General features: G+C 40.0%; 1 protein-coding gene across 3 annotated transcripts in view; it reads left to right on the top strand.

Annotated features, from left to right (window-relative positions):
• The window catches only part of LRP6 (LDL receptor related protein 6), a 130,205-nt gene extending 110,334 nt beyond the window's left edge, over nt 1-19,871 (top strand). For all 3 annotated transcript variants that reach the window (XM_075507902.1, XM_075507888.1, XM_075507897.1), the window contains 10 exons: nt 472-683; nt 877-1,067; nt 5,559-5,768; nt 7,103-7,228; nt 8,618-8,854; nt 10,589-10,699; nt 12,553-12,783; nt 14,048-14,184; nt 15,371-15,468; nt 17,256-19,871. In XM_075507902.1, the coding sequence (XP_075364017.1) occupies nt 472-683; nt 877-1,067; nt 5,559-5,768; nt 7,103-7,228; nt 8,618-8,854; nt 10,589-10,699; nt 12,553-12,783; nt 14,048-14,184; nt 15,371-15,468; nt 17,256-17,547 (1,845 nt within the window). In that variant the 3' untranslated portion in view covers nt 17,548-19,871. The remainder of the gene's footprint in view (nt 1-471; nt 684-876; nt 1,068-5,558; nt 5,769-7,102; nt 7,229-8,617; nt 8,855-10,588; nt 10,700-12,552; nt 12,784-14,047; nt 14,185-15,370; nt 15,469-17,255) is intronic.
• The last annotated feature ends 4,572 nt before the right edge of the window (nt 19,872-24,443 follow it).

Below are 24,443 nucleotides of genomic sequence, written 5' to 3'. Positions count from 1 at the left end.
AGAATTTCAAGTGCCGTCTGGCCTCCCTTTGCCTGTGTTTTGATCTGTTCAGCTGCAGCTCTGGGAATTAGTGGTGATATGTTTCTGTTGTAGAGTGCTAAATGTGCTGGGTTTGGGTCTATCCAAACTGAACTTAGAGTTGTCAAGAAAGCAGAGGAAACACGGAAGCTGACCCTAGTATCTTCAACATAGAGACAATTTGGACTTACTGGTCAAACTTGCTAAGTCTTATGAGCTGCAACCAACTTACATGATTGCCATTACAACAAACCATCAGGAGTAAGTGTCTATATCTGATCAAAGGTGTTGGTGGGGCAACTGGACCTGGGTGTCTCCTTACTTTATGATAGTATTTTGGCCGCCTCCTTTTGCTGAGCAGTAGTTTGATGTGGTGCATCCATAGCAAATAAGATTACTCATGTTGGATCAGATTAAATGCTCTTCTGTGGGTTGTTTTTCTTTCCTCTGTAGAGCCTCACTGTTGTGACAAGTCCAGTTCCCAATCAGAACCTAGATATGCAGCCTTATGACCTGAGCATTGACATCTACAGCCGTTATATCTACTGGACCTGCGAAGCTACTAATGTGATCAATGTGACACGCCTGGATGGGAGACCCATGGGAGTGGTGCTCAAAGGAGATCAAGATAGGCCCAGGGCCATTGTGGTGAATCCAGAGAAAGGGTATGTAGCTGAAGTAGTGATGTGGGGAAATTCAGGCTGAAGGTCTTGAGAATCAAATTGTTTTCTTGCTGCTGGTTGGTTTCCGTTTGTCAGAATAAAAACATCTTTGATATTTGTTAAGATGTCTTGGTCATATAGCAAAAATGTGGAAAGATCAAATAAACTTTTTTTCCTCTAATAATTCCTATTCCAGATACATGTATTTCACCAACCTACAGGAAAGGTCACCTAAAATTGAGAGAGCAGCATTGGATGGAACTGAACGAGAGGTCCTTTTTTTCAGTGGCTTGAGCAAGCCCATAGCCTTAGCTATTGACAGCCAGCTAGGCAAGTTGTTCTGGGCTGATTCAGACCTGCGGAGAATTGAAAGCAGTGACCTTTCAGGTAAAGTAGCACTTAAATTCAGTGACTCATTTGTGTGTTGTGGGTGTGGGGGAATGCAAAGAAAGGTGTCGTCTTTTCCTTCCTACTATAAACAGTCAGTACTGTGATTCTAATCACTCCCTAAATTCCCAGCCAGGGAATGTGCATGATTCATGCAGTGTGCCTTTACAGTCTCATGCCTCTATCTATGATTTGCATTATTAATTGCTACACATGCTATTTACTTCAGTTTCTCACTGCAAGACCTTCGTGTGGTTTCCCAAAGTCAGTTCACAAATAAATTGCAGCAGTTTTGGAAAGGGGAGGGAGAGGGTTGTTTTTAAAGGCATTGGTTTTGGTGCAGTATCTGTCAATCAGAGGAAAGTTTCCCGCTAGTGAAAAAATCTTTCTTGCAGAGTTAAAGCAGCAGGTGTGCAGGTCACTTATGTACCTGTCATTTAGTGTAAAATGATGTGAGAAGGATAGAGCAGATCTAACATCTCTCTGTTCTCAAAAGGAAAAAAATTCCCTCTTCCAGCTATGGAATTCTCTTTGTCTGCTCCCTAAGGTTGGTTATGCTGCTTGTCTGACCTCTTCTATAAGTTGCTTCAGCTAACTTAACTACGTAAGCAAAGCAATAACCTAACAAAAATATACAGAAAAAGAGAAGTAGAGAAAAGCGTTCTGTTGGTTTGGAAAGCTGACTTGGTTCAGCAAGAGTCCAGCAAGCACTGGAGCAAGAGAAGAGGCAAAATCACACAGTCAGATTGGGTGAGAGAAACTGAGATGTCTCTTTATTTACTAGCCAGATCCAGCAAGCTGCTGGATCAGCTCAGCTGTCTCATGTGGCTTTGGTAGTAATTTGTTGAGATACGAGCTGGGCTGGATGTTGCTGATGGGAGTGCCAGGATGTTCTGAGCACACACATACCCATCTCTGTTAGGTGATGGGGTGTATGCCCCCCTCGCTCTGCTGCTAGTGGAGAGCAGTGGCAGAATTTCTGCTTCCTCTGCAGTAAGTCCATCCCCAGTTTGAATAGTGCATCTCCTTGTACTTCAGCTGAGTATTATTCTACTATCAGAAGCATAAGTACACGCGTAAGGAAATAAGTACTTGCTCAATATGTGAGCGAGTTTGAAAACTGAACAAGAGTATGGTAGTTTGTAGTAATGTCTTTCACTGATAACATGATACTTTCATTCAAAGTAGCAGCATGTAATCCCACTGACACCCGTAGAATTTTCAGCCTTTTATTAAGCTGCTAGGAATAAGCTTTTGTTTTGGAAAATATTTAGTTTTTTCTAGATGATTGGAATTGAGGCTCAGCAAGATAGTCATTTTTTTTCACTGATTAATGTGGTGTGTCACTGGAAGATTCAGGGTCACTAATGAACTGCCATATCCTGACTGTTTACTATTTTAAAACACAGGACATAAGCCGAGTTGAGTTAGTGAATTGTTTTTTGGGTTTTTTTTTTTAGAAAAGTGGTATGGTGTATCCCAGTATGTTCTAGGCTATCCCAGATCCAGGGTCTGCATGAGTAAAGTAATGGGCAGCAGCAGAACATCGTACATGCTTTGTTTCTCACTTTATGTCTTTTATCTGTCAGAAATTAGGACACCAGAGGAAGAAATAGGTCTAAATTCTAATCTAGTCTGGTTTTAATTATTCTGTTGGGGGTTTGGGGGGGGGGGGGGGGTGTGTTTGTTTTTGTTTTTGTTTCTGTTTTTTTTTTTTTTAAATGTGGCTGTTGGATCACCAATATTGTGTAGTAAAAGCTTACCATATTTTTGAAGAACATGAAGAAAAATCATTCCAAACCCTCTCTTGCTTTTTGGCATTTGCACCACAAATAGATTGCTATAATCACCACAATAAATTGCTAACTGCTGAGATGCATTCCTGTGCTTAGGAATGCTGATTAATAGGCTCTTTTGACCAGCAGAGTAATTTTTCTGCATGTTAGCTTCTTAAAAACATGCACAGTCTCTTGCTCTGTCAACTCTATAGATGCCAGTACTCATAAAGAGAAGGAGAGCTAGAAGGCCTTTTATGTGATGCAGTCCTTCTCTTCCTCCCTGTCCTTCAGGCATGCAGTTAGGACTCAGTTATGCTGCCCAAATGGGAGATCCTATTGAAGCTAACCAGATTCTTCAAATGATTAAGGGGTTGTTTATGAAAAGATGACTGGAATTAGCTCCCTACGATGGAAACTATTTGGAAATTAGTTCCTCTATTCCAGAATAATTAGCGTGATTTGGAAATGTCTAATGATTCTGGAATTAAGTCATTTTTATTTGGAAATAGAATGAGCTATGGGTGTGTCCTGACTTCTGTATTTATTTCTTTGGTTTTAAGTCTTTTTGTAAAAGGTATTGCTGGAAAGAGAATGGTGATGCCAGGAGACAAAGCTCCTCTTAATCACATCTCCTTTCATCTGACATTCCCAATAAAGGGGACTAGCACCCTGATGAGCCAGCTTTGGATTTTATTGTTGGTTTATGGAAGGAAGGATTTCAGTGTCTCAGTTTAGTCAGAAATAGTCAGTTACACTTGGTCACAAATATTAAAAAGAAAGATTAAGACATTAAGGGAGTGAAAATTTTAAGCTTCAGAGCTTTTGGAGCATCCTGCAAAATGCCATGCTGATTGACGTAGGCATGGCAAAGCAGGGCATGTACAGACTCCATTTGGGTAGGTCAAGGTCTTAGTTTTAACTATATTCCTTCCCGTCATCTTTGCGTTTTCCCCTATTCCCAGCTTAGCTTTTCTTCTTGAGATGCAGGTTGCTGTTTCTTACCTTTTCCCTATACAATGAGTCATGTTCAAGGGGGTTAATAGACGGTTGCAGTTATTTAGTTTGACTTACATCACTCAGTCTATTAATTTCTACATCAGTCTGGGTATAGCCTCCTTCAGAATCCATCAACGCCTTTTCTTAATCAGATCACTGCTGGTGTTGTTCCAAAGCGGTGGGTGAGAGCCTAGTCTAGCTGAGGATTAATATTTGAATTTCCGTGTTCTGCTTTAGATGTTACCACTTGCTAAATGTTTGGAAGATTACTTAACTTCTGAGCTCTGTATGCATTTAGTGAAAAGGAGATAAATATATTTTTTATAGCTGCATTTGTTTGTAAGTCATCATCACTGACATACTGTTGATTAAATTCTCAACAAGCCAAAAAACATTTTTGCTACTAATCAAAACAGAGGAGTAGAACCTGCTCAAACTATAAAATCATAAAATATATGTGTATTTTGTCCCATAACATTATTTTGTGTAGGTATGGTACAGACAGGGTAGAATTTTTCTGTGGTATTCAGCTGTACTAGTATAGTTTTAACAGGACAAAATATAAAAACTTATTGGAAATTGTTTTGTGGATGAACATATGCAAAGCTATTTTCTGCTGTAGTAGAAGTGAAAAATAAGCATAGCAGTGAGCCCAGATACCTGAAATACCAGGATTTATACGTAAATTTTCAAGCCGTGGCCTAATTTTAGACTGTGTGATATTGTTTCAGCATTTCCAAATTGAAGCAGATTCCTTATGTTTTTAAGTAATTTTATGCTCAGAATCTGATAAACCTCACTGAATATTTAAGTGTTAATGACCACGTCATGTAAAATAAATGAAGCATGGATTAAACCTCACTCTTAAGCTCTCAGGTTTTGAATAACATATTTTCCATCTGTGTATGAGTTACAAAGTCTTCGCTGTCTTTGGACAGTCTTTAATGATACCTTTAAAACAGCTGTGGACTGTCTTCTGTTTACATGGAGCGTTAACCATGAAGTGTGGCAGTTGCTCTTGACTATATTTAATGCCAGGTAATCTAGCATAAAAATCAACAAATAGTCTTCAGAGGTGTAAGGCTAAAGTCTCTTGGCTGCTACCAATGATTGCTAAAGGAACTGAGGAAAGTAAGTCTTCGCTAGGAAGAAAAGAACGTTCCCAGTTTAGCATGAAACCTTAGTGAAGATAATGTAGTTGAAACAAAAGAATGTGAGGAAGTCAGAAGTCAAGTGTTTACCTTAATCTCATAATTTACGTGAAAAGTACTAACTACTTTGTCTTCACTTTGATTTTATCTTGTATTAGTTAATTCAAGCTAATAATCCATCTTCTTATTCCCTGTTGTATGCCAAGACAAAGCAGTTAATCTCTCCAAAAAAGAATGAAAAGAATTACCAATTCCCATCATATTGATAAAAGACTGGATAGGTTTATGAGAGCTGAGCCCCCAACTCCAGATGCTTCTTAAATACACTAAATGTATTTGAAGCACAAAAACTGTCATCTTGATGAAAGCAGAAAAAAAATTTGATCATCTGTCTGTAAAATGCATCAGTCTTGCATCAGAGGACCCAGGATTGCTTGTGTTTTTACAGTAGGCTTACCTGGTAGCATAAAAGTAGTAGAAGATAGTGGTGTGAGTAGTGCAGAAAATGTTTGTGATAGTATTTCAGTTGATTCTAGTTGAGCTAAACCACTCTTCCCTTTCTGCAGGTGCTAACCGGATCGTTTTGGAAGACTCTAATATCTTGCAGCCTGTGGGACTAACTGTATTTGAAAACTGGCTGTATTGGATTGACAGACAACAGCAGATGATTGAAAAGATTGATATGACTGGTCGAGAAGGACGTACAAAGGTCCAAGCTCGTATTGCACAACTCAGTGACATACATGCTGTGAAAGAGCTCAACATTCAGGAATATAGTAAGTGCAATCCCGTTTGCAAGTGCAAACAGTGCCTGTGGGGCTCAAGGCAAGGAGTGGCCTCAGAGAGATGAGCCTGTTTTGCCTTGTCACTGATTGACATCAGTGCAGATCGAAGGGGCCAGAAGTTGGTATCGTTTTGTGTCTGTACATCGCCAAGGTGCAATTAAGTTTGTTTCCTTAGGGCAGTTGGCAATGGGCTGGAGATCTATCACAAACCCAGCATCACATTTTGTTGCTGATGACAACTTTATTGTTAGTCCCTTACAGGCACCTGGCATTTGAGTGTCTGTAGGCACAGTGGAAACATCCTGTTATGCCTAGTAGAGGATTTTCTGGATCATGTTAGTGAGTCACTATATTAGGTGTTTACTCAGTTTAGGCAAACACAGCTCTCAGGGCCTTTTACTAGCAGTAAATGTTTCAATGGACTGCCTGCCTTGAAGGCAAAGTGAACATTTTTTGTTGGTGCCAATTTGTATTGCAAGTAAATGACAGAACAACAGCATTGCATTGCACAAAGGAAGTGTGTATTAATTAACAATTTGTGTTGAACATGGCTGCACTTTTAAAAGTTTTCTGTTTACCAGGATATAGCCTTTCCCCACACATGCACTCTTGAAATGATGGGAGCTGGATGGTTAAAGCGGTGGAGCTGCTGTCATCGTGGAGGAAATAGGCCTGGTTAATAGGCTGTGGTGCATGCCTTGGAGAAATATGTAGAAAAATGTCTGGGGATGTTTAATTAAAGCATCAGTGCAGACTACTACTAGTTTTGTTTGCTATTAATCTCAGTAAATCTGTCAGGAGTTCCAAAAGAAGTATGTTGTCCTTATTAAACATTAAAATGAAGAGACATATTTATCTAGAGCATGTTAATTTGAGTTTCAGAGACAGTGTGGAAGCTTCAGAATTCATAAATTAGAAAAGTTTACTTTTTTAATGGTCTTTGATAGAGAAAGTGAAGTATGGAATCCAAGGCATCTTTTGGTATTACTAATGCTACTATTTTTGCTGCAGAACTAATTCTACCTCTCACAAGAAGCAAAACAGTTTGAGTACTGTTTACAGCTTTAGTAGACCCCATGGCATGATTCTTACAGTGTTTCAGATCACGGATAGTTATCAATGTGTGTGATAATTATTGATGTGTGTACAGGAAAAAAATGCACACAACAAAATACAACTTTTTCAGAGTTGTTTTTAGTAGTGCTCTCCCCAGGGGGAAGGAAGTAATGAAGGGAGTCCTGTGAGCCCAAAGAAATCACTTAAAGGTCGGAAAAGAGGTGGGGATTTCTTGTCAGTACCTGTCTTTCTTATTTTTAAAATCACAGGACAACATCCTTGTTCTCAAGATAATGGTGGCTGCTCGCACATTTGCATCGTGAAGGGTGACGGCACCACGCGCTGCTCTTGCCCAGTCCACCTTGTTCTGCTGCAGGATGAGCTGTCCTGCGGAGGTAAGTCCTTCCTATGCTCTGTGTCACTGAGCTCTCAGCTTCTGGGTTGGGGGGGGTGTGGGGGTGGGTCTGCATCTTTAGGGGTGGCTTCTGAGCAGAAAGAATGTGACAGTGCACCAGGTGCTGTTACACGCTTTTACACGCCTACCTCTTTGCCTCCCCCCCAGCTAAATCTGCAAGTATTGAGAAGGAGTAAGAGAAGAGGAAAAATTCACTAATTGACTGTTGAATAAGGATTTCTGTTCACCCTTTCTACTTAAGACCACTGAATTATTTCAGCTTGATTTTTTAATTGTATGATTTTTATTACTTTTTTTTAATCACTCTGTATGTTCTCCTTTTTCAAGTAATGGTAGATTCTCATGTTCTGGCATATTGCACCATGTCTGTGCCATTTTATCCTTCTCTGCTGTCCTCCTCAAACTCACCCTGTGCACGTCTTTCTGAACTGCAGTCCCAGAAGGGCGAGTTGCCTCCTCCATGGTGATACAGCCACTGTAGCCTACGCCCTGGTGTCTCCAAGGGTGGGATTGAAATGGGGGAGAGGAGAGGCACTTTGGTGCTTGGGTCTCTTTGTGCCACCGTACTGAATGGATTTATTATGCAATCTTCTCGCCATTAAGGCGACGTGTGGTCTCACAATGGAACAAGAGCTAACATAATCCAGATATTTTCTCAGAGCAAGTTTAATACCAAGGCCAAAAAGGGGGGGAGGAAAGGGGGATTAAAAAAAAGGAAAAAAATCCACACTTACTTACTGCATGAGATTAACAGTTACTGTAGTAAATGTTAAATAACAGCTAACAGCTGTGTTGAGATAGTGGGACTTGACTAGATGGAGCAGTTTTTTGTTGTTTTAAAAGAATTTTGACTGAACAGAGCTGTCGAGGGCACATAACTAGACATTGAGTCACAGTGCATCCATCTGCAGTGCATTACATCCTTTTAACATTTTCTATACAATGACTGTTGAACATTAAAAGAACGTGAGCCATCAGTTGTGTATACAGTGGTGTTGCAGGAAAGGGGGAGTAGAAAAGTGTGTTGACTTTAAACGAAGACTTTTGAAGACCTAGTAAGAGAAGGGTCTAAGAGGCTGAAGTGGGAAGGGAAGAAAATAATTGTGTTTTGAGTGTGCAAGTTTCTCGGTTCCTCTTGTTCTTTGTCTAATGAGCCTCCATCGATGTGAGCCTGCATCAGTTACATGGGGCTCAAGCTCTGCTCAAATGACTCTGGAGGCAGTGGGGGTGGAAGTTACCTTATGATGTGGCACGTTTATCAGCTGCTTGATAAATGAAAGCAGCTGAGCTCTTCTTGTCCTTACCTGTCCTGATCTGCTGTTTGTTCACCTGGATTTTTAATTTTTGTTTGTTTGCTTGATTTTTAAAGAACCACCAACATGCTCCCCTCAGCAGTTCACCTGTTTCACAGGTGAGATTGACTGCATCCCGGTGGCCTGGCGCTGTGATGGTTTCACTGAATGTGAAGACCACAGTGATGAAAAGAACTGCCCAGTGTGCTCAGACACTCAGTTCCAGTGTGAAAGTGGACAGTGCATAGACAGTGCCCTCCGGTGCAATGGAGAAGCAAATTGCCAGGACAACTCTGATGAGAAGAACTGTGAAGGTACAGAGGATCTTTCGGAGTGTGATGAAAATAAAGCTGTCATGGGGACACTGTGATAGATACCAAAGTTATTGCTGAGTAGGATTTGGAAGGATCTGAGGTTCTGCTAGTTTTTAAACTGATCTATTGAATGGGAAATTATTTCACAACTCCATACTTTTGTTTCTCCACCTGTGAGATAGAAATAACACTGATCTCCTGCACAGTGATTTAAGCTGTGTTTGTGAGAAGTATTATTAAAAAGATAATATGTTTTTAAGACCTAAAAACCTCGTAACTGGGAGTGAATTTACAAAGTGGAGCAACTCCTTGTCATAGTTTTTTGTGTACCTTGTACGGAGTAAAGGTCTTGGGATTGTCTACTTTGTAATACCTGAACAAAATGAAGTTAAGCTTTTGTGAGTAAGTGGGAGTGAGACACAGACGAGATTTCTGGAGACCTCTTCTTCCTATAGAGTACAGCAAAATCGAGTATTTAAGCCATCATTACAGAGGGAAGTGCTACTGCCAATACAATGAGAATTAGGTTCCTTTAATTTTGGAAAGGACAGGTTATGCTGGTGGAATCTGAACTACCCCACCACTATACAATGTGAAATACGAGCAAACTCGCCCTTTCCCTACTGCTCAAGTAGTGAGGAATTGCAGGGACAACTTGTAAGCTTGAAAGGATGCCTCTTCTTTATATCCTTTCAGTACATTTTCCTTCTTTGAAGAGAGTGTCTAAGAGTCTTTGAATCAAGGCTGCATTTCTTTCCAAAAGATGTGGTCCAGCTCAAACAAAAACATACAGACTGATGCAGAAATTCCTGTGTGGTGAAAGGTGATTGTTAACCAGATGAGATGCTGACATCTGAAAATATGTTGTGCAAGTGAGCTTCCCAGTTGCCATCCAGCAACTGGAGATATCAGATCAGAGGCGGGCTGTTTATCACCTTCAAAGTGGCCCTGTTACTCAGAGTATTCAAGTTGATTACAGATCAGAAAAGCCTTTAGTTTAACTTCTTAATTCAACTGAAGTCAGAAATAATTTCTGGATTTATGAGAAACAGAAAGCAAAAATATGTGTAAACAACAGCAGCCAGCACCTTGCCTGCAGTACCTTTTTCCCAAAGTGGTAGTTTATTTTTTGAGTGTACTGGCAAAGCTCCATTTTTTTCTTTTGTCTTTCATTTCAGTTTAAAAACATAATGTCCGATGAAATATATTGTCCAATGATCAAGGAGTTTTCTGGTTTAGAGGAAGAGCACGAGGGCATTGAGAAACCACATTTATCCATCTTAAACAATTTTATCATCATGGTTTGGCAGATTTATTTTTAATAACTTAATTCTTCTCTCTTATATTACAGTAAATGCTTAGAGTTGGGGATTCTTAGAGTAATTTTGCGATAACCATGTCCTGGGATAAGTGCCTGTGTTCTCAGTGGCGTTCTGCTTCTGAGTTATTTTAGTCAAGGTAACTTTATCATGTAGTGTGCTTGCTGTAAATAGGTAGTAAGGACCAGGTACCCACTGTGCAATATCCTCAACAGAACACTGAATTACTCTTTCTGCATGGTTGGCATGAGGGATTTTGTGTGTCACTGGCTACTTCAAGAAATGAAGCTAGCAGCAGGCTGAGGTCTCCCAAGATACTCCTGATTGTATGCTTTGGTGTCTTTTTTTCTTAATCATTTTAAAGAGTAGAAGTCTTTGATACTGACTCTTGGTGTGTGTGTGGTTCTCTTTCCAGTGCTTTGTTTAACCGATCAGTTCCGCTGTGCCAGTGGGCAGTGCATCGGGAAAAGCAAGAAATGTGATCACAACCTGGACTGCAGTGACAGCTCAGATGAGCAAGGATGCTGTAAGTGTAAAACCTGAGACTAGATACTTGATTGCAGCATCTGAAATTTGTTTCTTGCCTTCTCTATGAGTTAGATTTTATTCTGCCAACCAGACTGAATTAATTGTTCCCAAAATGAACACTCCTGTTCATAACTGCTGTCATGCAATTAATGTACAATGTGGTGGAATAGGAATAACAAAAATAACTAGTATTCTGAACAAATAGTCTCTGAGGCAGAGCAGGCTAGTAATTTTTCCACTTACCTTTTTAAACTTTTAAAAGAAATAAAAGGTTTGTTTTACTGCAATCTGTTAGTATGCTGAGTTGGTGCAGTGTTAAAAAAAATATTTCTAGCAGCATGAGGCTTTTATATAAAACTGCTCTGCTTCATGGTTTTCTCATCCAGAGAATTAATAGCAGGTGCTTTTAGAATCAGAGAAGCACTCTGTTTACAGAGTAAACCTTCTAAAATTTCCTTTGTATCTTGAAAAGATGTAATTCTGAGCTTGATTTATGATTTGTAACATGTGATATCCCCTACCTTGAAATCTCCAGGGCTCTGCAAGAAAACTACTGCCTTTAAAATTTCAACTTGAAAGTTCATTTTCACTGTTGGTGCTTTAAAAGAAATTGTAAATAGGGACATCTCTTCTTGTGTTAGAGATCCGTATATCATGGTTGACAGACACATAACATGAAAATGCAAAGCCAGAGTTGGACCCTTGATCTTAAGAAGGAGTAATGGGAGGTGTTCTGTCATGCTACCAAGTTAATAGTGGCATTATCACAGACATGTGTAGGTATCTTCATTGTAGTTCATATATTTTCTGGTTTTGTAACAGAGAATGGAAGATTAGCCCACCCAGAGTAAGATTGCAGTTGTCACTGTCCCTCTTCCAGTATGATCAGAAGTCTGTTTACTTATCTCTGTAGACTGTGACAAGCTGGTTAAAGTGTGGGTTTGGTGTTCAGGGAGAAGAAAATGTGTTGAGGAAAAGACTTTCAGTAATGGGTAAGATGTAAAACACTGACTAGAACAGGAAAATACTTTAAAGTCTGCTTTTCTTGTCAAATTCATGAAGCACAGGCAGGGGGTTGTCAGTTATTCCCAGAAATGTCATTGCTTAGGTTTGGTATTGTAGGGAAAGCCACTCATTTTGACTGTTGTATAATCATTTCAGATACAGATTCCTCATAAGGATGGCACCTCTAAAGCTGATGCTCAGCTATATCTCTAACCATCAGTGTGGGTCAGATGTGGAGTAGGTTAGGTAGTTTAATAAATAGCAGCAAACCCAAAATTCATCATTGGTGCATCACCTCTACTGTTCAGCACAAGTGAATGTTAGGCAGTTGAGAAAAGGGAGTGCCAATCTGTTACACTAAGTGATAACCTACGTGCTTATGTGATGAGGTGCAACATGAAAAGTAGTTGTCATCATCTTTAATGGCAAGAAAAAGCAACTGGAGTCCCCAGCACAGTGCCATCTGGAGTCATGGCTGCAAGTCTTGTTCATCCAGTTCAAAGGATAGCCCTGCCTGTCAGCATGAAGCAAGATCAGGACCTGCTTCATCAACCCCGGCTGCACGTGCATGTACTGTTCATTTCCTGGCATTTGTGATTCAAAAACCTCTCTGCATGTGTGGAGGTCATCTTGTGCACAGGTAGCCCTTTTGGACACTCAGAGTCTTTAAACAGACCTGTGCCAGTGCCTGTTTGTTCCTCCTATATACTAATTTGAAAGCTGTTGTCTGCCTGCAGAAGAGGAGGATTTTATTTTTCCTGTGTGGAAAGATGTCAAGAAAACTGATGTTGGTATATGAAGCTGTTGGATTAACTTACACACTGTGATTTTCCTTTTTCCTTTTAGACACAACAGAGGAGCCTGCGCCACAGCCCAACAACACAATAGGCTCCATCATTGGTGTTATCCTTACAGTTTTTGTGGTTGGAGCAATGTACTTCATCTGCCAGAGGGTGCTATGCCCACGCATGAAGGGAGATGGAGAAACAATGACCAACGATTACGTGGTGCACGGACCAGCCTCTGTACCTCTTGGTTATGTGCCTCACCCAAGCTCTTTGTCAGGGTCTCTTCCTGGTGAGTAAATGGTGTGATCCTTGTCCTACTCTTTCACACCACATAGTTGTAGCTGAGGCTACTGTGCACGTATGCACAGGAGATGTCTGTTCCAGATGCATAATTCTTGGAAGCTGTTGGAAACCAGGACTGTCAAGGCTTGTCACCATCCTGCTTTATAATAATGAGCTGTTATTTTAGCTATGCTATTCATGAGCATTTAGATACTTAGCAGAACTGTAAGCTCAAATAGATACACATACCATGAGAGTTCTCTTCTTTTGCTACTAAAGCCGCCTCTTTTTGGACTATTGTAGCATCAGCAAGGTGTCATGACAGTACAGGGTAAGGTTACACAGAGTTATATTCATGGGACTTTAAACATCATGTAATTATTCTTGTTAGATTTGTAGACTGGGTTTGTATGCCTGTGAAACTTCCTGTAAAGTCTGTAATGACCAGCAATAACCGTGGTTTCAGCTTATTTTGTATGATGATGAAGTTTCCAACACCAATCCAAGTGCGTGATGCTACTGCTGTTTGAGAAGTAAGACTTAACCACAGTGTTGCACTTCATTTATATGCATTGCTTCTCTATATATTGATTAAATATGCACTGTAACTTTTGGCTTTGGATCCAGCAGGTTCCAGTCATAGTCATAGAGGTTCTGTTAGGCTGTTACAGGGTTAAAATAATGCACCAAATTTCTTTGCTTTCTGTAATAACCTGCTTTCATAAAGCGAGTCTTTGAGCAGAATTTTCACCATTATTTCGAGCACAGTGGCGTACCTCTCCGTTTCCCGCTTGGACTCTCTGCCAGCGTGCTTCAGTCCAGTAGCAAAAGCTCACTTAACAGTGTGGAAATGAAAGAACACAAACCCTCTCTTCTCTCGCACAAATTTCAGTTGCTCAGTTGAGGTGGTCAGAGTCAGTTTCATGTTTTATTCTGAGGCATAGAAATAGTGCCTGAATGCCTGTTCTCTCAAGTCTTTTCCAGCCGTTCAAGTGAAAGAAATGTTTTTCTCTTCACACAGCTTTAGTATAGCCCAGTGCCAAGTCCTGCAGTTGAGTAGCTGACACACAAAACCAACATGTTTATTCCTTGACAGTCTTCATTCTGTTGTCCATCAAGGAGCACTGAATTTGCTCTTAATACCAAGAAGATTAATTTTGGTTTTAGAAGTTGTGCTTATACTGCTGTTATCCTCTAGATTATTTTTTTAAGCTTTCTTTTCTCTGTGTGCTTCAAAGAATGGAATATTGACATACATCTTTGTTCTTTAGGGATGTCTCGAGGTAAATCCATGATCAGCTCCCTCAGCATTATGGGAGGGAGCAGCGGGCCACCCTATGACAGGGCCCATGTCACTGGAGCCTCTTCCAGTAGTTCTTCAAGTACCAAAGGCACTTACTTTCCTCCAGTAAGTCATTCTATTATTCACAGATCTTTAATAATTTTCAGGGAAGTGCCAGTGTCTTTCTGAGGGTAATTAATTGACAGATTAACATTTTGGCTTAGATTTCTAGCCTAATGAACTTATTTAAATATGGAGAAAGTGATTTTGAAAGGTAAGGGAGAGGAGATTGTCGTCTTTGAAAACAGTATAGGAATTTTCTGTTAATTTTTAAAAGTTGTGAGAGAGCTGAGTGCCAGAAAAAGATGTTAGACTGAATGTCAGGATAGATGAAAAAATCCCTATAAATGCTGAGCAGCTCTGGCAGAGTGATCTCCTTTCATTATACTCTGCTGTGTGCCTCTGGAAGTAAAGCTATGGTTGATTCTGTATAGACCTTTCAAGGAATTAAGTTTTGTGTCATGTGCCTTGCAAGTGACAGATAAATAAACAAGTGTCTTGCAACTCCATAGCGTTCCTCTAGTCACAAATGGGTAGTGTGCTGCGCTAGATGCTATATAAAAGTTGGTACCAGCCCTAGGGGGCTCCCTGTCTCTTTACTTCTAGCATCAGTGGTGGTTGTTTTAGCTATTCTTATATGAAGTCCACCAAGCCACTATCAAGTGTTACAGAGTTACATGCTCATGTTCAGTGCAGGCTGAAATCTTCAACTGCCTGTTTTCCGTTCCAAGAATTCAACCAATCATGTTGTATCTTTAAATTAATCCAAATACTGTTTGTGCAGTAAGAGCGTGCCTGTATAGGGAAGAAATGCTTGCCTTGGACAGCATGCTGCAAATACTATAAACAGCATAATACTTGGGGACTACAGCTAGCAGGAGCAGACATCTGCCAGTTTGCCTAGGGCGGTGGTATCCCTAGTGACAATCTAGTATTGAACAGCTAACTTCAACTTTACTTTTTGGCACTGGGTCTGCCAAAATAGCAACAGCAGTCAGCTTTTTTTTGAGAAGAGCTCAGTAATAGCTTCTGTAGGAATAGTAACAAGCAACATTTCCAGTGTCTGTTAAAGAACTGGGGAATAAACAGAAGAAAAATCCTGTTTGTTGGGAGGTGCTATGCATCCAGTTCTTAACTTAAAGTTCCTATTGAACAGTACTAAAAAGAAATTTATAAACTGATGTTTTCTTGATTCTCCTTCATATCTTTTTTTTTTATTAAACTGTCCCTTTTTTCTCTTTTTTTCCCCTAGATTTTGAACCCACCACCATCACCAGCTACTGAACGTTCACATTATACCATGGAATTCGGTTATTCTTCAAACAGCCCATCCACTCATAGATCCTACAGGTAATTATTATTACAATAGCTTCTGTCAGGATCAAAGCAGTTAGTGTAGAAAATGCAGAATAAAGACAGTTTCTGCTCCATAAGAATTGCAATCAAAGGCCCTAATTCTGCAAGCACTAGAACAGGTGCTTAAATGGATTCACATGTATCATGTCACTGAAGCACGCATATAAGTGCAGCACTGTTTTAGGTAAATTGTACAGGAAGTGGATTACCTAGTGGTATACCTCTTGGGTGTATTGCTTTAGGGGGAATGACAACACTCATCACAAAATTAGCTAAATGCCAAAAGAAACCTGGTACCATCATAACTTTGAGCCAAAAATACTTACCCTGTAATGAACCCTGCCTTGTTTTAGGCTTCTGTCATAAATAATTTGTTACATAATTATCAGAAATGATAGGCAAACACCATGCGGAGGAAAGCTGGCAATACAAAGATGAGTAGGTCAGAAGTAACATTAATATTATGGCCTAGATAAAGCACAGAAATTCTGATTTGACATATCAAGGGTTAATATCTGAAAAAGGTTGCTAACCTTTTGATTATTTTCTCTGACTAATATTTATGGGCATACAAGCTTTATCTCTGTTTACTTGAATGTATCTTTCTCACCTTCCCTGTAAGATTCTATTTAGAGTTCATTATCATTTTCTAACTAGTTACCAAAAATAGAGACCTACTACCCAAGGGTGTAAAGGTTCCCCTCCCAAATCACTAGTAGGTCTGGTCAATGAGAAGAGCATGCTGTGTTTGTCTATTGAAAGAAATGCCTCCCTAACACAGAGCCTTTGGGGACTTCTGGATAATGAGGTCTCTGGGGCTGAAAAGACCATCTCTTCTCCATTAGCAGAAAATATGGCCTCTGTTGTGCAGAAGGTCAGACCAGATGTTTATAATGGTCCCTTGCAGCTATATGAAAAATCTTTTAAAATTATGAGTAATTTTCTAATGAAATAAACCCAGATTTTGGCACAGGCATGAATCATGCTGGTCACTGGTTAGCTGATCTGATGTTTAGTATTATAAATGGTATTAGGGATGTAGCATAGGGTTGAATGTTTTCCGAATGCTCCCCCACCCAAAAATAAACCCTGGCCTTGCTGCTTCTGATCTTCCAATCTTTCCTAACATTCTGACTTGAATATAGAGGAGCTGCATCCCCACCCGCCCCCAACGACCGATTTTGATGCTGGCAGTTGTAGCTACCACCCACCTCCCTTTCTAATTTGTTTTCTTTAAACTATCTTGGGCTCATTTTAAAAGATGTTTTGTGTTAGCAGCATTTGGGAATTCCATCCCAGTTACTGCTCTGGCAGGCGATTCTCCTGACTGCTATGACTGTCAGTGATTTTCAGTCTACCTCTCTTGCTGGACTTGGAAATTAGCATCCATAAACTGGATAATGGAAATAGAATATCTTCTCCATACAATTGCAACACAGCTATTTTTTTCCCCAGTGTCTTTCCAGCCCCACTCTCTTAGTAGCAACTTCTTCTACCTCAGCTAAGGCCTTAGGGAGCCTGTTGCCTGTAATTAATAATTAGTACTCCTTTAACTAGTTGCTATAATTCAATGCTGTAGCGCAAAGGTCGGCCTTCTGCGGTGGAGTTAGCGAGTTTGTGATGTCGGAGAGGGGAGACTGTGATGCTGTGTATCTGCTGCAGAGAGGTTGACCAGCTCTCCGTTTCGACCTAGGCTTATGAGCTGCCCACTTGTTCGCGGGCACATCACCCGAAATGCACGGTCTTTCTATATGCTTTTCCCATAAATCTCCCCACTGCAGCTACAGGCCTTACAGCTACCGGCATTTTGCACCTCCTACGACGCCCTGCAGCACGGATGTCTGTGACAGTGACTATGCCCCCAGCCGAAGGGTCACGGCAGCAACGGCTAAGGGCTATACCAGTGACTTGAACTATGATTCGGAGCCCGTCCCCCCGCCACCCACTCCACGCAGCCAGTACCTGTCAGCGGAGGAGAACTATGAAAGCTGCCCACCTTCCCCGTACACAGAGCGGAGCTACTCTCACCATCTCTACCCACCGCCACCGTCCCCCTGCACGGACTCCTCATGAGGGGTAGCCCCCCCGCCCCGTTATCTGCCTCCGCCGTGAAAGTGTAAATACAAAATGTTCTACTGGGGAGGGGGGAGGGAGCTCTTGGCGAGGGATGAGGTAGGACAGTGTACAGTTAAATGTTATTAAATGGGGTGGAGGAATACTGAAGATATTTGTACAGAAGGAAAAATAAAAAGGATATTTATATATTTTCTTAAACAGCAACTGCTGCTTGTGCCATAAAAAGAAAAATTTTTGTATAAAAGAACCCAGACATTTGTACAAAAAGTTTTTATTTTTGCAAATGGAACACAAAAACATGCCTTAATCCAGTGAAGTGACTGAGCACATAAGGAAATGGAAGGACCAGGATGTGTTACTTGTCCAGTGAGGTGAGATGTGGAGTTTGTCAATACCAAAAATGTTTAAAGTAATTAATAATAAAGAAGTCTGTCTCAGAGCAGCATACCATAGATACTTGGAAGTAGCCAAATAACCTCTATGTTAACTACAGAGGGCCAGCAACTAAAGTTAAACTTGAAAACACAGTCAGGACAGATATTAACCTTACACAAAGGGCTTTGTTTTCTACAGGAATACAGCAATCGTAGCAGTGAATCTAGAAAAATAATCACACACTTTTTTAAATGAATACACCTCTTTTTCCTTAATGCATTTACCAAACTAGAGCATTTAGAGTGCTCTCCTTGCTTCTGGAATTTCAATTTTTTTTGTTGGGTATATTTTCAAGTTTGCTTTTTTTCTCCTGTTTAGCTTTTCCCATCTCTTCTGCATCCTTTCTTCCTGCCCGTGTCACTTTAAATCATGATATCCTTATTTAAAGTACTGCTAGAACTGGGCTGCTGTAAATTCTTTCTTTCTCCTAATTAGCCTTGTCATGCAGTGAGTATCATGCTATACGTTACCTTCTTCATTTTGCCAACATGGTAGGATTCTGTTTTGTACCAGGTCAGTATGATTTTCACGCAGTTGACAAGGGTAATATGCATATACCTGAATGATTTTTTTAGTCCCTTAAAAAAAAGAAAACCTTATTTTGACCTAGTGCCCACAAAATGTCAAATATTTTTATACCACATATAATATAGACAGCATATTTATAAACTATAAATTTAACCGTGGATTGTTAGTTTTACTGTAAATGAATAATATATCCTTGCAGTACTTTCAGTGTATATTGATATCACAGTATACAAATCATATATATATAAATATATATATTATTTTTTCCTAGTAAGGAAGCATTTAACTTTCAGTGGAGCAACTGTCCATAAAAAAAAATGGATGTTTTGATCATTGGAAGGGGTTCCCATGCTGTATTAACTGCTCATGATTTCTTTGTGTTAGGTAAAGCCAGTTTTTCTCAGTATGGTTTTGACATACCTCCTCTTTTGCGTGGTGTGAGTTTAATACTTTAGTATTAACCGCTGTGAACGTCAAATTTTAAGATATTCTTAACCAAACCATTTTATATTTGCATCTCTATTTTTGTATATTATCATATTTAGCCCCTTCTCCCATCAGCCTCACCATGGTGATTTTGACAGGGAGAGTATATAATCAAGTGAAAACATTATTTGTGTAGGTTGAGGGGCAACCTAGGATATTATTAACTTCTCTTTGACTCCAGTGCAGTGTTTGGAATTTGCTTTGACTGTAGTGGAGCTCACAGTATACCTGATCTTAGATGGCATTACGCATTTGCACCTTCTGTTGACATCAAATCCACTTTCAATGTGCTCGATGCCTTCAAAGACTGGCCCTCTGAGTCTTCTCTCTCAAAACAAAGGTACTGAGGAGCTTCTGCCTCCTAGCCTTTGGGCATAGTATGGGTGTAACAACTCTTCAGAGGTGCCGTTTGGGTTTTATTGTTCTCTGTTGCTTGTTTCCCAGCCAGTTTCAACTAAAAGAGAAATAGTCTGAAAATGTGGCATGGGCTTCAAGTCCTGCTGCTGACAGAATTAGCGACAAGTAATTCTTGCTAGTGCTGCCGCTCATTGGCAGTACTGGAGCCTCACTTGGCTTCAGCTCCAAGGAGAACCATGGCGTTTGGGATTCCAGCTGTAATAAAGGGTCTTTCTAGTAGTCCAAGATACCTGAGGAAACTTTAAAAAGCCTTGGTGGTCTCCAGGCTATTGCAGTTGATCTCTGGATCTGGCATACTAAGTTTTTTTTGCCCAGCTCCCTTCTAGGTATCTAGGAATCGTGGTAGCTGTTCTTCTGGCTCTTCCTTGCTGGTGAAGAAGCTTGTTTGTGTTCTCCAGCAGGATGGATGTTGAGGAGGGTATTGTGAACTATAAGGGAACTCGAAACCATTTATATGAAGGGGGGGGAGGGTGGGTGTGTCGGGGTGGGGGGTGTTGAGGCTGGCATGCCGATGAGAATAGAAACTTCTCTGTTGTTTACATTTTTTCATGTGCAGCATTCCGTGTGGGGTTCACATGTGGAAACTTGCACTAATGAACTCAGAAGAATATTGCATTGTTGTATCTCAGTCCAAGTGCTTGTACTGCGATGGCAATGGTCTCTTCTTGCAAAATACTTTTTTCAGTGTGCCAATTTCTGTTCGAAAAACTCTAAGGTAGTTGAGCTTAAGGAGTGGTATCCTCTTTCTGGTGTGGTTGGACTGCCTCACTGAGGCTTCCTCTTGGAGGGGACTTCCTGCAGGTAAATTTGCAAGTGTGTTAATTACAGCAAGGGTTCTTTAGAAGAAAAATGTTCTCTGCATATGGACCATGCTGCCTGCTTTCTGTGCTAGTTTATGTCCACACATAAGTCAATTGAAGTCAATGGGGTGGACATATAATTCAGTGTAGGATTTGATCAAGTCTTTTTGATACATATGTTTCAGTTTGTGCATCAGATATTTTGAGTGATCTGCCCCTGGGAGGTTCACGTGAAGAGGGGGAAAGCGGACAGACTATGTTTTTCCACTGAAGATGATCAGCGTAGGGAGAAGGCTGTTTCTCGTCTGGACTAACCAAAGAATTTATTTAGTGGGAAGCTGTGATCTGCCTTTGCAAGTACGTGTATTTTCCCAGTAGATCTAGAGTAAAATTTTGAAAGAGTTGATGATCTGTCAAGTTCCTCTTGGGCAAATCTCCAAATTAGAAAAGCATTGATGCAACTAGTATGTGCACCTGACACATTCCCAGTGGATAAACCATAGATTGATTGAACATTGAGACTGAACAATTTCTCTCTTTTCCTCTCCGCCACTGAGCTGGTCGTGATTCATATTCTCTCCTTCCCTCAGTGAGGATCATGCTCGCTCCTGCTTCTCAAATTGGCTGAGATGTTAGGACTGTAGATAACACACACATGTCAATTCAGAAGATTGAATTGACATTGCTAAAGTGGGTTTGTAGCGTTAGCGTGGAAGTAGTCTCATTGCTGCCAATGAAACTGCTCCTTGTCTTTTAAGCTAAGCACAAATGTCCTTATCTTACAGCATCAGGTACATACACAGTGAGACATTAACACAAGTACTCATTGTGCACTTTTTCCTCTATGTAGACACCTGGGGAGTGTTCATAGCTGACTGTTTGGCAATGGAAATAGGTGGCATGCTCAATCAGGAAAGGAACAGTCCTTTGTAGTTTAATAAATAAATAAGGACATTACAGCATGATTTGTTGAAAGCTAACCTTTGCATGTTCAGCAGGAGCTTAGCATGTTTAAATGGCAACATTAATGGGACCTAATCTTGCCTTCTAAAATGATACCTGCCATGTCATACTCCATGCATTTCATACTTTCCTAAGGAACACTCCTCATTTCTCCACTGCTTTTGGATACCAAGATATTTATTTGAAAAGAACTTAGAGACGATAAATGGAACATGCACATAGCATTTGCATTTGAAATAAAGAATGGTTTCCATGAATATAAATTCATGCAACCTGTGCATATACATTAAATGAAATATTTATAGTAATGCAAAATATGCAAATGAACCAGTTGATATCAAAGGATTCATTTTGCTGTGAGTTGTAACTTTCAGCACTGTAAATTCCAGATTACTGCCATAACATTTTCCCCCCATGTACATGTACAAGTGCATGTGTGCAGGTACATGTATCTTTGATAATGTGAATTGACCTAAAGCTAATAATTTTCTCTTGTGCATGCACATTCACACGCCCCCATTGGCAGATTCAGCCTCCCTCCCTTTCAGAGGGCTAATGCTGGATGCTGTCCCACTGTCTCACGTAAGCTGGACTACTTTTGGCCAGGTTGTTGGCCAGACAACAGAATACTTGCTACTTTAAACCTGAATAGTTAATGCCAGTCATACTAGACGGGAGAGGAAGCACATTTTTTATACTGTTCCCTTACTTTTGGAGTCCGTTTTGCAGATGAGTAAAACTCTTCTGTTTTCTGTAGGTATGTGAAAATCAATCTATTGCAGTCCTAGCATAATTATGAAGAAAATTGTACCCAAACTGTTTGACACGGCAGGTGCTACAATCCACTGCAAGTGAAGGTGCATGCAGAAAATCCCTATTTATTGCACTAATGGGCTTTGGTGGTGTTCTGGTCTCCAGTTCATGCATTGCTTCTCTATTTATTATAGCTCATTCTCTAGAAATGGCTTGATTGGTGAGTTTTAAACACAGATTCATTTGTTTTACTTTAAAGAAGTTAAGCCTGTGCTAAGATGAAGAAAAGGCCACTGTCTTGAATATTGAGTATTTCCATTCCTTATTTCTTGGCAAATCTCCTTGAATTAATTGATTACCACTATTCTGGGGGGAACTGCTTGAATGACAGAACTCCCTGGTCACGCATGCTTTTGAACCAAATGACTTCTTCAAAATATCTCTTAAGAGGTAATCAATCACTTTTTTTCCTGACTTTTTTGTCTTGAGCATGTTATGGACAGAATCTGCTTTTGAACATGTACTGTGCATGTAGCAGATTACTTATTATTTCTACAACAAAATAGCTGGTTCATTGAGTGCAAAAAGAATTTCAACATTGTTATTCAGAAATTGCTTTCTTAGCCATGGGATTTTTTTAATTGCATTGTGGTGGGGTTATTGCTTGAAAATTAACCTTTAGCTTAATTGGCAGGTGACAGATACACCTTGAAAATAAGTTAGGAATGACCTCATAGCTTGAAAATGGGTACAAAACATTCCATTTTTTTCTAAAAGTAGTAAATTAAAATACTGTAGTGATCCAAAATGGGCAATTTTGTTTCCTTTTCATCTTTAAAAAGGGTAGCTCAGTGGATGATGCCAGTGTAGCATTTATAGGGACTGGGTGGTCCACTCCAAAACTGTGCAGAGCAGGGTAAGTAAACTGTCCATATTTGATTCGGGCCAGAGATTGTCTTAGTAGCACGCAGCGTGATTATTATGATGAAACTATTGGAGAGCAGTCTCGTTCCCCTCTTTTAAATGAACAAGGAGTGGCTTTGAAGTCCTGATTAAAATGGCTGTAGCCTTAAGCCAGGCAGTTAAGAGTCAGCGAGGGGAAATGAAAGTGTCTTTTTGTAAAGAGGATACTACCAGGCTTAAGCTGAACTAGCCTTGTTTGCAAGTGAAGGATCTGGTGCTGCTTTCAGATTTTTAATCTTGTTTTTGTTTTTTGTTTTGTTTGTTCTTTTTTGTAAGCTTTAATCACTGTTTGTCATTGTCTTCAAGCCAGCTGGTGTCTCTTGTTCATCAACTTTGGTACGATGGTGCTTTGCAAGGATGTATTTATATTATAATGACCAACATTTGGTCAGCCCTATTCACTCATTCACTAACTTTTTTTTTGTAAAATAAAGTGCTTTACTTGTAAGGTGTATATAAACCTTGTACAAAAATCCTTTCCAATTATTACTATAAACTGAGTTGTAACAAATGAAATGTTGATTTTTATAATAAAACTAAGAGTGAAAAAGGAGGGGTACTCTTCATTTTATTTCAGCATCTGGAGGAAAGGTAATGAAAGTCTATGTGTGTCTTTGCTCTCCATAAAAGCCAGAATGTGCTTAACTTTCTGATGCTGTAGGCAGACTCTGCAAACCCTGATGCATATGCCTGAAACACATAGACTTCAAGCAGTTCTGTTGATTTCCATGATTCTGCAATGCAACTGGATACATTTTAAAGCTAAAAGTCTCCATTATTGATCACTTAGATTGGTTTACCAGATAATACAAAACAGACAATTTTACCAAGTAAATCCTTATCAGACTAGAGATGCCTGAGATTATTTTGGAGACTGCTGATCTTTAAATCTGTATTGAAATGTTTGCAAAGAGAGAAGTATTTAACTTTAAACTGTAAAACAAATTCCCCCCCCCCCCCCCCCCCCCGCCCATCCTATTGCTGTGACAAGTAATTGGATAGGAAGCAGTTCTGAATTTATAAGCTCAGCACAGGAATTCCTGCTCCACTTGCATCCACTGGTTGTGGAAAAAAATATGACTTTGTATTAGCAGGGATCTGGCTATACTAAAATTCTTTTATAGCTCCAGTTTTTCTACATGGAGGCATGGACAAGCCACATATCACTGCCCATATCAGTAAAACAAGGCCTACATTTGTCAGTCTCACTCATTCTCAGCTGGTGTGCCATGCTTATTTTATTTCAAGGTGCTATATTTATTCTACCTTGGAAAATGAGCCATTAGTCTGGAGCTGCTGGGTGCCGTGTTTCTCTCTAAAAATGCCAGTTGTGAATTGCTGCTGGGCTACAGAAGGCTCACCAGCTTTTTTTTTTTTTTTTTTTTTAACAGTGGTAGCTACCTTTCTACATAGTCCCTGCAGTTGTTATATGGTAGAAATTTGTGTATAGCATTCATGCTGTTTTGGATTCCCTGAATCTTGGTCTTTTCCAGAAACTGTTGTTAAGCATCAGGGTGCATCTCAAATGCAGTTCTTCAAAGTGCGTAC

This window comes from Mycteria americana, chromosome 1 (genome assembly GCF_035582795.1).
Source record: "Mycteria americana isolate JAX WOST 10 ecotype Jacksonville Zoo and Gardens chromosome 1, USCA_MyAme_1.0, whole genome shotgun sequence".
In the NCBI taxonomy this organism is placed as follows: domain Eukaryota; kingdom Metazoa; phylum Chordata; class Aves; order Ciconiiformes; family Ciconiidae; genus Mycteria; species Mycteria americana.
Note: the sequence above shows the minus strand (reverse complement) of the source record. Positions and strands in the feature narration are given on the sequence as shown.